The sequence below is a fragment of the Eumetopias jubatus genome, unplaced genomic scaffold, assembly GCF_037043125.1.
Source record: "Eumetopias jubatus isolate StellerSeaLion01/CBP00866 unplaced genomic scaffold, mEumJub1_p1.0 scaffold_16, whole genome shotgun sequence".
NCBI classification, from domain to species: Eukaryota; Metazoa; Chordata; class Mammalia; order Carnivora; family Otariidae; genus Eumetopias; species Eumetopias jubatus.
The window spans coordinates 69,362,338-69,375,796 of NW_028274822.1; the positions used below are offsets into that span (position 1 = coordinate 69,362,338).

Genomic DNA, 13,459 nt, shown 5'->3' on the forward strand with positions numbered 1-13,459 from the left:
TTTGCTTTCTGGTCTTGGACAGTGTATTCCTCCCCAGGGTGGCAGGGAAAGCCCGGGTCACAAAACAAAGGGCACTCAATAAACACCAGCAGTGACCTCGCCCATCTCTTCTCTCCCATCTGGCATATTCAGTTCAGAACAGGCCTGTCTGAGGAAGCCCAAGGAAGTGTCCTGTTCAGCCAAGTGCTTACAGGCTCAAGAGACCACTGGCTTTTACTACTTTCGGGGTGAGATTTAACAGAATGGACACGGCCAGCAGGCTACCGATGTTGACAAAGATGTGAGCCCCAGCTGAGCTGCAGCTTTTGGTGGCGAGTTCTCTGAATCACTCCTTAGCCACATAAGAACAGACTTACTCATGCTGGGACAGGGAGATAAAGTGAATCCCAGTAAATAGGGGCAAACCCAGAGGAGGAGCCGGCTGAGGGTCCTTCACCCGGGTCACAGTGAGGGTGCTAACAATGACCTGGGGAGGGGATCAGTGCCACTGGAGGAGAAGAGACTGCAGTCTCAGGTAGGGCCCCAGAGATCAACACACAACCAGAGCTGCCGAGCAACGGGCAGAGTAGTCGCAGGAGTGAGTGCCCTGTTGGGGGGAACTTTCAAAAAGCAGCTGGCTCCCCACTTATGAGGAGTGGGGATGGAAACTGCTCACGTGTCAGGGTCTGGACCGAGGGGCTTGGCAGCCTCTTCTGATCTGAGATCCAGTGGGGTGATCAAGAAAATGAGCCTGCTTCTCCCTCTCCCTCTGCCTGCCACTCCGCCTGCTTATACTCTCTGTCAAATAAATAAAATCTTAAAAAAAAAAAAAAAGGCTGAGGGGCACCTGGGTGGCTCAGTCGTTAAGCGCCTGTCTTCAGCTCAGGTCATGATCCCGGGGTCCTGGGACCGAGCCCCGCATCGGGCTCCCTGCTCCACGGGAAGCCTGCTTCTCCCTCTCCCACTCCCCCTGCTTGCGTTCCCTCTCTCGCTGTGTCTCTCTCTGTCAAATAAATAAAATCTTTAAAATAAAATAAAATAGAAATAAATTAGATAAAAAAAAAAAAGGCTAAGAAGTCAAAGGTGTGTGAGTGGGCTTAAGGGATGCGGTGCTGCTTCTCCCTGGATCTCAGATGCCCCTGCAGCTTCACAGCTCAGTGACACAGGATGACATGAGTGAAGAAGTAGGAGTCACCACAGGCCAGGGCAGACAGGATGGTGTGGCACCCATCAGGAATATTAAAACAGCTTTCTGCTGAGAAAAACAGATGTCCAATTGAGAATCTGAAATGTTTAAAAAGGAACACGTTGAAACAAACAGAAAGGGGAGCAGGTCATAAATGATACACAGGCCTTCTTTCCCCTATAAATCATGTCTGAGGCAAAAAAAAAAAAAAAAAAACCCAACACCGGGGACAGTCCAATTCAAAGACAACTAACTCCTCTTTCTCACTTCAGTAAATGACACAGCAAAAGTCTACATTCTAACCTGAAAAAAAAAAAAAGGCTGGGAAGAAGTAGCTCATATCCTAATACAGAGGTCTGAGGGATGCTGCTGGACAGAATGAGCAGTGATAATGCTGTGCCGGGTTTAAAAGGATAAGAAACCCACTTCCTGTGCGAGGGGTGATGGGAAAAGAAGCGGATGAGTGAAATTCTACTACAATCATGGGAGCCACTGGAAAGCTAATAAAAGGATAGCTTCAAGAAAATATGCAGACATGTGAGATTCTGTCCGGTTTCAGAATCAATGCCGACACCCTAACACCATGTGCAAACCCCAGGGGAAAGACATCTGCTTAATAAACTACCTGCTAAAGACATAAATCCTCTCTTCTCCCTTACTCTCCCTCTGTTTTGAACAGATGACTTATTTTTCCATATGCTGCTCCTCTTTAAGTGCAATTTTTCTGATGTGTCTAAGAACCAGAGCTAAACTCAAACGATTTGAATCTCACCTCGAGCTTAGGACTCTTGCGGACAAGAGAGGGTTCTGCCAGCCTGCTGAAGGAGGAGACTTTGGAAATGAGGATGTTCACGCAGAAACTGTCAAGATAGCCTCCAGAACCAGGATGATGACACAAAGGGGACAGTTCCTAGGTGTTTTCCAGAAGCAGTAACTCTAACCCAGGAGTAAGTGGGGACATTGGGCAACGTCAGGAGATATTTTGTCACACTGGGTGGTGGTGGTGGGGTGTGTGTGTGCTACTGGTAACTAGCAGGTACGGAGTAGGTGGCCTCTTTGTTTCCAAAAGACTTCAAGGAGGGACAGAGTTAGAAATGCAATACAAGGAAGAGGGTAAGTCGTGACTACCTGGGGGAAAGAGGAGCCACTCTCTTCAGTTTTGTCTTCTCCATGCCCCCCTCAGTTCTCACACACAGTGCTGGGCATGCTGGGGTGAGGTTCAAAGCCACATCTGGATCCAAGTGAATCTGAGGATCTGGAAACTGTGATGACTATTAACATTTCCATTCTACCAGCTACGTAAGAATTCCAATGAGCTGGGCATTTCCAGGCAAACTAAGTAGAAGGTGGAATTTCTTTGGACTTTGGTCTATGTTACATTTCCTTCCTTCCTTCTAGAGGGTTTTTAGGATCTCTCCAACCTGCCATTGAGTTGAATCTCATGACACTTTACCTAGAGCATGCATTGCCTAAAGACATTTACAGCCCAACCCATCAGTCCAGTCCTTGAGAGCAGAGGTCCAATTTCTTACCAGAGGTCACCATCATTTAATAAGTGGGTGGGTACCCCTATCTTGGAGCTGCAGGAACCGAGGAAAGGAGGGAAGACTCCTAGTTTACATCCCTTAATGTGGTGAGCACATTTGGGGAGGAAGGGCAGAGAGAAGATTCATGCTCAGCCTCAGTGTTTGGAATGGACAACCTCTGAGATTCCTTCCTCTTCTGACATCCTAGGACACTAAGGTCCCAGGAAGGCTTCTGGCAGGTACTAAACCAGCAGTGAGCACCAGTTCACAACCCCTGTAGTATGGGTGCTTCTTGGGAAAAGTGGCCCCATTGTCTATTCTCTCCTATTTGGCAGGTTTAGCACTGTGCCCTGATTTGAGAGCTCTTGGACACTTGTTTATTGGTTGGGACAATAATGAGCTTGACCCACTCAGTCAGTGGGAGCTCTAACAGGAGCCCACCGTGCGGACAGAGTACCAGTATAAAAGGCCCAGTGACTCTAATCCTGGTCCACGTGGTGCTGTCCCCTTGGCTGACTGACCCTCTCCCTCAGCCACCCACCAGCGCATCCCCAGGCCCCAACTGGGCCAAGCATCTACCTAAAAGCGCAGCTGCCTGGCTCCGCCCTCCAAAGCTGCGGCTGAAGGAGCTGTGCCTGCTTGCATAGGAGGCTGGCCGGCTGGGCAGCCAGGGCAAGAGGAAAGCAGGAATCTCGGAGTGCAAGAGCTCTTCAGCCACAAAGGCCACCTCAAACCACTTGCGCTGGAAGCTGGCAAAGTCCTCCACGGCCGTCGTGTGCCAGGTGGTGGGCTGCTGCATGGCCACTAGGAAAAGCAAAGGGGACAGAAAGTGTCAACACAAATGCTTATTTTCTTGCTGATGCAAGGCTGAACCTTGAAAATACGATGCCAAGTGAAAGAAGCCATACACAACAGGCCACTTAAATGAAATATCCAGAATAGGCCAATCCTTAGAGACAGAAGGCAGATCGGTGGTGGTCAGGGGCAGGAGGGAGGAGTTTGGCAGTGACTGTTAATGGGCACAGGGGTTCCTACCAGGGTGATGAAAATGATCTGGACCCTAGACAGAGGTGGTGGTGTTTGCACAACACCAGGAACGTACGGAATGCCAGTTAAGTGTTCACGTCTGAATGGTTCGTTTTATGTTGCGTGAACTTATTAAAAAATCTTTTTTTTTCAGTTTCATACCTCTAATTTCAGAGCAGGTAACAGTAACCAGGTTTTTTGGTTTTTTTCTCCTTGACGGTAAATAACTATTAGTCCAAGTGAGAATTCAAGGGGAGAGGCGGCAACGGACACACTAGTCGCTACCAGGAAAAAACCCGCACAGCTCCACTTCCGACACGTTCTTGGATAAAAGAGCATAGTGAGGGGGCACTCGCTGCTTCATCTCATGTATGATTCCCGAAACCCAGAGGCTGAGAAGCCGTTTGTCTGCAGGATGGGAGTCACTTCCAGCCAAGGTCCCTGTGGGCTCTGGGTGGACTGGAGCCGTGGCTCTGAATCCTGGGTGTCTCCAGCACCGTGTGAGCCAGCTCTGACCTTGCTGGAATGGGTCCCCTCTTGGGAATTATGTTTTCTCATTGAAAGAAAAAAAAAAGGTAAAATGTATCTTAGAAAACTTGCTAGGACTTGAGTCTTTCTATGGTAAGAAATGGGAGTCTAGCAAGTAAAAAGTGCTGTAAGTTATAGATAAGAGCCTATCTATACTTAGAACCACCTGCACTGGATGGGGGCGGGGGCTCTATAATTAAAATTAGTAACCAAAAAATGGCCCATGGGAATTTCCTCGAACCAGATCCCTTGGCCTCTTGTAGGTTTATCTTCCATCCACACTGTTCTGACCAAGAACATACCATAGCTTTAAGAAATACTCGTCACTCCGGTTCTGCTTAAACTAAGTACAAATGCTCAGGAAGTCGACAGATCTGTCTACTTAGAATACAAAGTCACACAAGGAACTCAAGAAGCACCATCATTTGAAAAAGCAAGCCACCAGGAAAAACACTTGCTCCTGTGGGCAACAACATTCGCCTCATCTCTGACCTCGGTCAGGTTCTTTGTCCATGACTATCTTGTAGAAATAGAAGCCGTAGATGAAGGTCCGCCAGACTTCACCAGATGCGTGTGTGATGAGCTGTTCTTCCAGCATTTTCTAAAAGGAGAGACATTGAAACTCTGAAATTCCTGTGGAGGGACATCTTAGAGGTGCAGCCCTCAGTTCCCCGGAGTCAAGGAAGTGACCTGAACATTGAGGAGACCCTACTCTTCACCCCCCATCAGCCATGATGATTGCTCTTTGATAAATGCTGCTCCTGATGTAAATTATATTATACAATGCAAATGCATACTAGAGTATCATCAATTATTTCAAACATACAGGGAAGTATAAAGACAATCCATGTATACCACCACGCAACTTCAACAAACTTAATATTTTGCTATACTGACTTCAGATCTTTTAATTCAAAGACAAAACAAAATATTCTGTGGACTCTCCCGTGTCCCATTCCTCTTCCTCTCTCACCAGAAATAAATGGTTAGTGTAACATTATTCTCATGCATGTTTTTAACAATTTTATTATACACACATGTATTGATAGAGAATGAGGTATTTTTGTGAGATTTTAAATTTTAAATAAAGGGCGTAATACAAAAGAAAGAAAGAAAGAAAAAGAAAAAGAAAAAGAAAAAAAAGGGCATAATACAATTATCATTTTGTATATTGGATTTTCACTCAACACCCTGCTTCGGACATTTGTCCATGTTGATACATGTCCCTCCAGCTCATTCATTTTAACGGTTGTAGAAGCATTGCATTGTGTGAACAAGGAAATCTGATTCTCAGGGAGATGGGAGTGTAAGTTTAGGGCAAAGGCCTTTAAAAACTCCCTAAGAGAACCTCAAAGAGAGAACTGATGATTGCATGCTTATTCAAATCAGTTACTGATTTTACGTTTCAGGAATGACAAGCCTGCTATTCAGCAAATGGTACTGATTTCTGTGTGGACAGGATGGTGTGAAACACATCAGCCAACTTGACCTTTCCTATTCTCCTCTCCAGTTTAATTCCAGTTCTGAACAGTGTCATTAAATTTAGCAAGTGTTTTCTAGGTGCCTACCATGTGCCAAACAGCATGGTGATATGGAAATGGGATGATAAGAGGTAGCCCAGGGACGCCTGGGTGGCTCCGTCAGTTAAGCGTCTGACTTCGGCTCAGGTCATGATCCCAGAGTCCTGGGACCGAGTCCCAAACCGGGCTCCCTGATCGGCAGGAAGCCTGCTTCTCCCTCTGCCTGCCGTTCCCCCTGCTTGTGCTCTCTCTGACAAATAAATAAAATCTTAAAAAAAAAAAAAAAAGGAAGATAGCCCAGCCCTCAAGAAGCCCAGTCAAGGTGGGAGACAGTGGAATGAGACAGGCAGAATCTTCTTTTTGTTGTGCCAAGTGCTCTGACAGAGTAAGGACCGGGTGCCAGAAGGTCCCTGAGGCAGAGGCTTGGGAGTTGACCAGAGGGAGATGGGGGCTAGAGGTCAGAGGGAAGGCAATCCCTGGAAATCTTACAGACTCCTCCAAGGTTCAAGAGTGCGGACTCCGTCCAGAACACTTCAGTTCTGATGCGACATTCTGCCGGGTGTTTAAGTCAAGGAAGGTATAGTGTCTTTCAAATCAAGACCTGCGTGTTCATCGACTGCAGACAGGCCTCACACTTACTAAAAGCAGAGCCTCACCAAAACCGGCAGGTCTCGTTTACTAGAAAGACAGCTGCTTCAGAGACGGGCTCTGGTTTCACGGGGGCCCCGAGCAGATGTTCCCACGGGCCCTGCCCGCGCTGTCTCACCTGCATGATGTCGATAGCCATCGCCTGCGTCTGGACGCCCTCCACGTTGTTCACCAGCCAGTGCACCACCTCCGCACTGATGAAGCAGCATGGCGAGAGGCCCTTCTGTTCCGAGAGCAGCTGGACTCCTGTCCTGAATTGTAACGTGGCGGGCACGGAGCAGGGTTATGTGTGCACGGTGGCAACAAGCAGAAAGAGAACATGAAAAAGGAGGGACTCCCACTAGAGCATTTAATATCTGAAGTAAGGCTCCGCACGGTACAATTTCTCTACACTATTCCTAAACCCACAGAAATCTGCAAGACAGGACAAAAGGAGGTGTTATGGGGGGAAAGGAGAAGAGGAAGGAAGACGGATCTGACATTTAAGAGAATTACCTATAGCTGTCAAGCATTATACTAGGTAATTTATGTATTATTTCATTTAATCCTTAGGCCAAACCTGCGACTTAACCACAAGTATCCCATTTTACAAACAAGGTAATAAAGGCTCAGAGAGGTCAAGTAACTTATGCTGGGTCTCACAACTGGTGAACAATACAGCCAGCTATGAATCCACCAAATCACACTGCCTGAGCATCTGAGCGTCACCGTGGCTCAGGGCTGTGAGATCCTCCCGCCCTTACACTCCTACATGTGACGAACCACTTACGAGGGGTGTTTCATGGCTTCTAGGATCTCTGTCAGGGTGGAGGATGAGGTTAAGGAGCTTGCTGCCGGCTGCTGAGAGCTGTAAACAGAGTGTCCAGTCAGCAAAGCAAGGGGGCAAGAGCACGAACCTCAGGGACCATTCTCCCTACTTCTTACAGAGCTGGAGGCCAAGGATGACACTGATACTGAAGGCGTTCAAGCAAATCCTGGGCAGCTACATCCTAGGGCTATCTCACAGGGGGTTTCCTACTTCCAAAGCGTACACATTAAGATTAAAAAAAAAGAATCAAAGTGGTTTTGTGTCCAAACTTGCTTTCCTTAATAGGCATCTCCCCTTCTAATAACGCCTCAACCACTTCTAAGAGAGCTCCCTGGACAGCTCTGGTTTTACCCCCAAGACTTTCCCCACCATTTAACCTCACCAGAGAACACTAGGTAACCTGGTAAGAGCAGGGGAGACAGAATTCCAGTATCATCACTTGTCAGCCGGAGGGACTCTAGTTTCCTCATCTGAAGACGGGGATGATATTATTCCTATCTTTTGGGGGTGTTGTGAGGCTGTGCGTAGGGCTGATACCCACAAAGCCCCAAATGATAAACAATACTGAACAATAACAACAACGTCAACTTTTTGAAACTCTGAGACGTTAAAGGTGCAGGTGAAGGTTGAAGAGCTGGGAGGTGTCAGGGTTCGGGTTTGACTCCAGATCTGCCTGTTTCCAGAGCCCAGATCTTTCTTCCGCCTGAGTTCTTCCTCAGTGGTCTGGCAGTACCTTTAAATATGCGTAATACTCAGCAGCTGAGCCCAGATCACTGGGCGTGGGACACTCCTAGCAGCCTACCATACCAAACCTGGGGCTTATTCCAGAAGCTCCTCAAGTCCATAAAACCTCTCCCTTTCCTCAGTCTCAGCCCCCTCTTCCTATTTGGAGGGTCCAGGACTCAGTGGAGCATTTCAGAACCTCAGGTTAAAAAAAGCCTGTGAAGACCACCCCGCACACACAAAGAGAACTTCTCTCTAATGCCTGCGTCCCCACTACAAAAGTCTGAACAAGAGGCTGTCCCGTCTGCACGAACGTCTTCAATGGCAAAGAACTTAGCTCCTCTATGCAGCCCATTTCCCAAGGGGCAGTACCAACTGCTAGTCAGTTCTTTATCACAAAATGGGACCTGTTCTTTGTCATTTTCGTCATCGGTCCTGATTTGTGTCATTTTTGGTCTTCTCCATCTCCAGCCTAAGAATCCCCAGTTTCCCTTTTCTTCCAAAAGCAGAACAAAACCTGCTGCTCAATGAGGAAGCAGAGAAATACACTGCCTCCCTATGCAGGCCTTCCAATCTCCTCCACGTCCAGAGCCAAAACTCACAGCCGGGCTTGACGGGGATACGGGCCTGGGGGGACAAAAGAGACTAGAGCAGTCCGGGCTGTCTGCTGCCTCTGAAGTGATCCTCATCTCTCCTGGCCAGAGGGAGTCAGGTGCCCTGCACCAGATTGCAGGTAAAACCAGCAGACCGAGGGACAGAAAGGAAAGTGGGTGGCTGCTGGCTGGGGCCAGCCAGGTGAGCTGCCACGGGGGGCCTTCCGCTCTGAGATGAAGGCGTGCAGAAGTCACATCTGAGACCGTTTGGCCAAGGACTGCTCAGTCAGCAGGACAGTGAGGCGGGCAGAACACTGTAAGGCTAACACAACTGGGCAGGAAATCAAAAAGAAGTTTTTCAGATATGACGAATCGCATTAAAAGCCGGGGCTCTTTCTCAAGTAAATGAGGTCCAAGCAGCTGCTTCTTCCTCTGGAGACTCAGGAATAGGAAAAGGACAGCCGTGGTCAGATACAACCGGCCACTCATCTGCTGCTCGTTCATTTTCCTCAAGCTGTCGGTACTGACATCTGCAGTCACACACCAGGTGTCAGGCTGGGTGCTGGACTCAACAGGACAGACTGGGTCCTGGCCCCCTTCCCAAAACCCACTCCTGCACAATGCCTGACACTTCCCTGTGTCTCTGTGGGCACCTGTTAGCTGTCCGGTAAGGCAGGCAGGGCACAGAACCGTAGCCCCATCACACAGGTGCTGCTAAGACCTGAGTGCCCCGGGCTTCCAGGCAGAACTCATGGCTGAGTCAGAACGTGGGTGTGGGACTCTGGACTCCCAGGCTCCACAGCCTTGGAGACCAGACCATCCCCAGTGCCCAGGAGCATGAGTTCGGTCATTCTGAATCTCACCTGCTGTCACTGGAGTTTGCAGAGGGGAAGCTCTGTTCCCCTGAGTTCTGGGAGTTTCCAAAGGCCTGGCTGTTGCCTCTATCCACAGACTGGCCTGCGCTTACCCCCAAACTGGTGCTGTCCAACACCGGGGTGGCTGTCTGGTCCACAGACACCTGTAAGGGATTTGAAAATGAACAAAACAACAAAATTGTTTAAGGCTATTTATACACGTGATCCTTCCCATTCCTCTCTCCTTCCCAGTCCCCAGTGGTCCCTGGTGGAAGAGTTAAAGGGATCCAGCCCAGTCTCATGAATTCTCGCACCCCACGCCACGGCTGATAGGAAACCGTCGTTCACAGAGAATCCCCAGAACCAAAGAAATGGCTCCAGCACCTGACTCAAAGCACAGATTTACACTAAAGAAAAATCTCCACAGAAATAGTAAGGAAGGCAGAAACATTCCTGTGAGACTGAGAAGCGGGAGAGAGAGAACAAAATTAGAGACAAATGGGTGAATAGCCCAGCAAGTGCCCTCCCTCACCATGGCTTACCCTTTGCCACCCCAACCCTCCTTTCCTGTGTCAGTGGGACAGTCAACCTGCTAAGTGCCCAGGCTCAATCCTCAGAGGCATCTGATAGCTCCCTTCCTTCTCCAGCTTCACCTCTCAAGAGAGGCCTAGTCCTATGGCCTCGCTCACCTCTGCCGACTCACATGTATGTCCAAGTCACGCCTGTTCTCCTAGGGGAGGCTGTAACAGTCTCCCACACGACTCCCCCGACTGCAGCCTCTCCCCCTGAAGACCCTACCTGCCAGCCACCTCCATTTTCATCCTCCTAAAAAAACAGCTCTAATCCCATCACTCCGTGACTCTGAAATCTTTCAGGTCTCCCCATGAGCCTACCAAACTTGCAGAGCCTTGTGGGTCCAGCACAAACAGCCCTGACCTGTGATGGCCCCGCATGGCCTGCCACTCACCCACATACACATTTCCCGCCAAATGAGACCCCGTGTGTTTAATCCCATCTGTGTGTTCCGCCGACCTGAGGTGCCCTTCCCTACAACCACAGGCTAAAACCCCATCAGTCTTGAGGGCAATTTCAAATGCTGCTCCCTCAGTAAAATGTCTTCTGACTCCACCCCAGCTCCCAAAGGAAAACCATCTCTCTTACTCTCTACTTTGGATCCCTATAACCCCCTCCTGGCAGGTGCCAAATTTTGCTTCATGTAATATTATATTGGTCTCATTCCCTTTAAACGTCTTGGAGCACAGGACTATGACCTGTTCACCTAGAAGGGCTGTACTGTACCTCATGGCAGATATCTGGAGAGACTAGCAAGCCTTTCAGAGCACTCCAGGAAAAATCTTACTCCTAGTCCCTCTTACATGGGGTTCTTAAGTACTTCTAAATGGAGCCTTCTATTACCAAATATTTTGTTGGATGTTGTAAAAATCACTCCTTCTAAAATGGGGTGTCCCAACCTTGGCACCACTGCCATCAGGGGCCAGATGAGTCTGGGCGGGGGGGGCTGTCCTGTGCCTTATAAGATGTTAAGGAGCATCCCTGGCTTTCACCTACTAGATGCTGGTAATACCAGCCCCCTATCACCACCTCCTATTCCCAGCTGTGACAATTAAAAATACCTCCAGATACAACCAAATGTGCCCTGGGAAACAAAGTTGCCCCCAGTTCTTAAAGAACCATTCTCCTACATCAGGCTGAATGATTTGCAAAAAGACCACACAGACTTTGCTAGCACCATAAATACACAGAGAAATGCAGCAAGAAGCAGCTTGCAATTACCAATCACCACCTGCCTCTAACCAGCAAGACTTAGAAACGGGTACTATACCATAAAATTAAATGAGAAGAAGCTAACTGAGGGGCGCTAGACCCAGCTCTTAGGTGCTACCTTCCAGACCCCTATATAGTGGGGTTAACTCTCATCTACAGCACCTGAGAACTGCCCCACCAGCCTAAACTGCCAGAAATTTACATGATTCCTACAGCTTTATTTTAGCAGGAATGTGGTTCAGGAGTTATCCTCTGAATCAGAAATTGGCAAACATTTTTTGTAAAGGAGCAAAGGGCAATTATTTTAGGCTTTGTGGGCTAGATGGCCCTGTTGAAACTACTCAACTCAGCATGAAGGACAAAAGCAGCCAGACAATGTAAATGAATGGGCGTGGCTCTGTTCCGGTAAGAATTTATTTACAAAAGCAGATGGTGGGTCAGATTTGCCCCATAGCTTCCTGATCCCCTGTACTGTATCATATGATGTCCATCTTTCAAGAGGCTGCTTAGATCTTAATACCATGAAAGGTTATGCTTCCCCTGAGCAAATGGTTTGCCTTGATGACCACTCTGAATCCTGGAATAGATATTTCCCACTTTTCTTTGGCTCCCAGAGAGTTCAGGACTGAATTTAGCACAAAACTCTAGATAATTTATAAGACCTCAGGTGACGTCCTATCTTATGTTTTTCTTTTCCTATATTTCCCCATTTAGTCACATTTTATTCTGGAGGTTGCATTTACTTCTGTAATCTACCTGAAGTAACTTTCGGAATAAACAGAAAGCCAAGGAAAGCTGGATAGACAGAAGGGCAGTCTTTGCGCAGAGGCCTAGAACAGGCAAATAGAGGGAGGTGCTTGGTGTTGGATGCAACTCCATTAAAAAAAAAAAAAATCATTTTAAAGTAATCCCTACACCCAAAGTGGGGCTCAAACTCACAACCCAGAGATCGAGTCACATGCTCCACCAACTGAGCCAGCCAGGCACCCCAGAGGCAACTCCATTTTAAGAACCTTGTCCCAAATCCTCCTTACAGAGGGATTCCATGTAACTTGAGTAGACACCCCCGCCTTCAGGAGCTACAGTTGAATCTCTCTATCCTCTTTTGAGTAGGCTACAGTTAGGGACTTGCTTCCAAAGAACAGAGTATAGAAAGGGAAAAATAGTAACTTCATAATGGAGACAGGTGACAAATACTACATCACCAAGTGATGAAGGTTCCTGTGACCAGTGATGTGTGGATCCCATGTACCCCCTGATATGATGTGATGAGAAGCATACTTCACTGCTGAGGTAGTCTTGTCAAGAACCTATAACTCTACCATGAGAAAAACATCAAACCAGCCCAGAATCAGAGGCATTCTGCAGGATATCTATCCAGGGCTCCTCAAGACTCTCTACGTCATTAAAAAACAAGGAAAGACTGAGAAACTCACAGACCAGAGGACACTGGGGAGACATGAAAACTAAATGCAACTTGGTACCCCTGGATTGGAGACTGGAACAGAAAAAGGACATTAAGAGACAAACTGGTGAAACCCAAATAAAGTCAGGGATTTAGTTAATTAAACAAACCCTCATCAGCAACACCAATCCCCAGTCTCCTTCCCCTTTCCCACACGCCCAAAGCCGTGGGAGAAGATGAGGGATGGAGCTCCACCAGGGATGTCTTAGAGGTTAGCACCATCTACAACAGGCACCCCCAAGGACCCTCCAACTTGTGTGCCTGTCAGAGCCCCACTTTCTTATGCTGGAGGACTGTCAGCCACCAGGAAGCTGCCAGATCCGCCAGCCCAGCACTCTAACTGTACCTCAAGGGTGGGTAGAGACATAACATACTGCTATGTCTTACCTGGAGACAAAATAGGCTTTCCCCTCACCTGGCTCCTTTAGGGCATTCAGAGGCATTATAAAGGGACCCATGACAGAATCTCATATTCAGAGAGCTCAGGAGTAACTCCCAGCTCCATAGCCAGGTTTCCCGAGGTTTGTAATATCAGGGAAGGACGGAATATCCTTCCAATCAAACCTCTCCCCGCTACCCTCATGGAGCTTGCCATGTGGGAGTGGGAAAGAAAAACAGACATTAAACAAGGAATGTCCATATTAGGACAGCTCTATGCCCAGGAGGAGCTCGAGATTTCTGATCTCAATTGAACCACATTTTCTTCACAGGTATATCTTCCCTCTCCTATATGTCCATCCCAGCCTCTGATTCTGAGTGGTTATTTATATTTTCATATCTCAGCACCACTCTAAAAAAAAGGAAGAGATTTTCAATAA

General features: G+C 47.9%; 1 protein-coding gene across 8 annotated transcripts in view; it reads right to left on the bottom strand.

The window, feature by feature from the left end:
• Positions 1–13,459, bottom strand: part of DEPDC5 (DEP domain containing 5, GATOR1 subcomplex subunit) — a 121,971-nt gene that overhangs the window by 13,270 nt on the left and 95,242 nt on the right. For 7 of the 8 annotated variants that reach the window (XM_088019710.1, XM_088019711.1, XM_088019709.1 and 4 more), the window contains 5 exons: positions 9,401–9,555; positions 7,183–7,260; positions 6,532–6,664; positions 4,738–4,846; positions 3,271–3,495 (listed from right to left, as the gene is read on the bottom strand). In XM_088019710.1, coding sequence (XP_087875836.1) covers positions 3,271–3,495; positions 4,738–4,846; positions 6,532–6,664; positions 7,183–7,260; positions 9,401–9,555 — 700 coding nt within the window. Of the gene's footprint in view, positions 1–2,293; positions 2,428–3,270; positions 3,496–4,737; positions 4,847–6,531; positions 6,665–7,182; positions 7,261–9,400; positions 9,556–13,459 lie in introns of all 8 variants that reach the window. The other variant, XR_015767028.1, reaches the window with a different exon arrangement.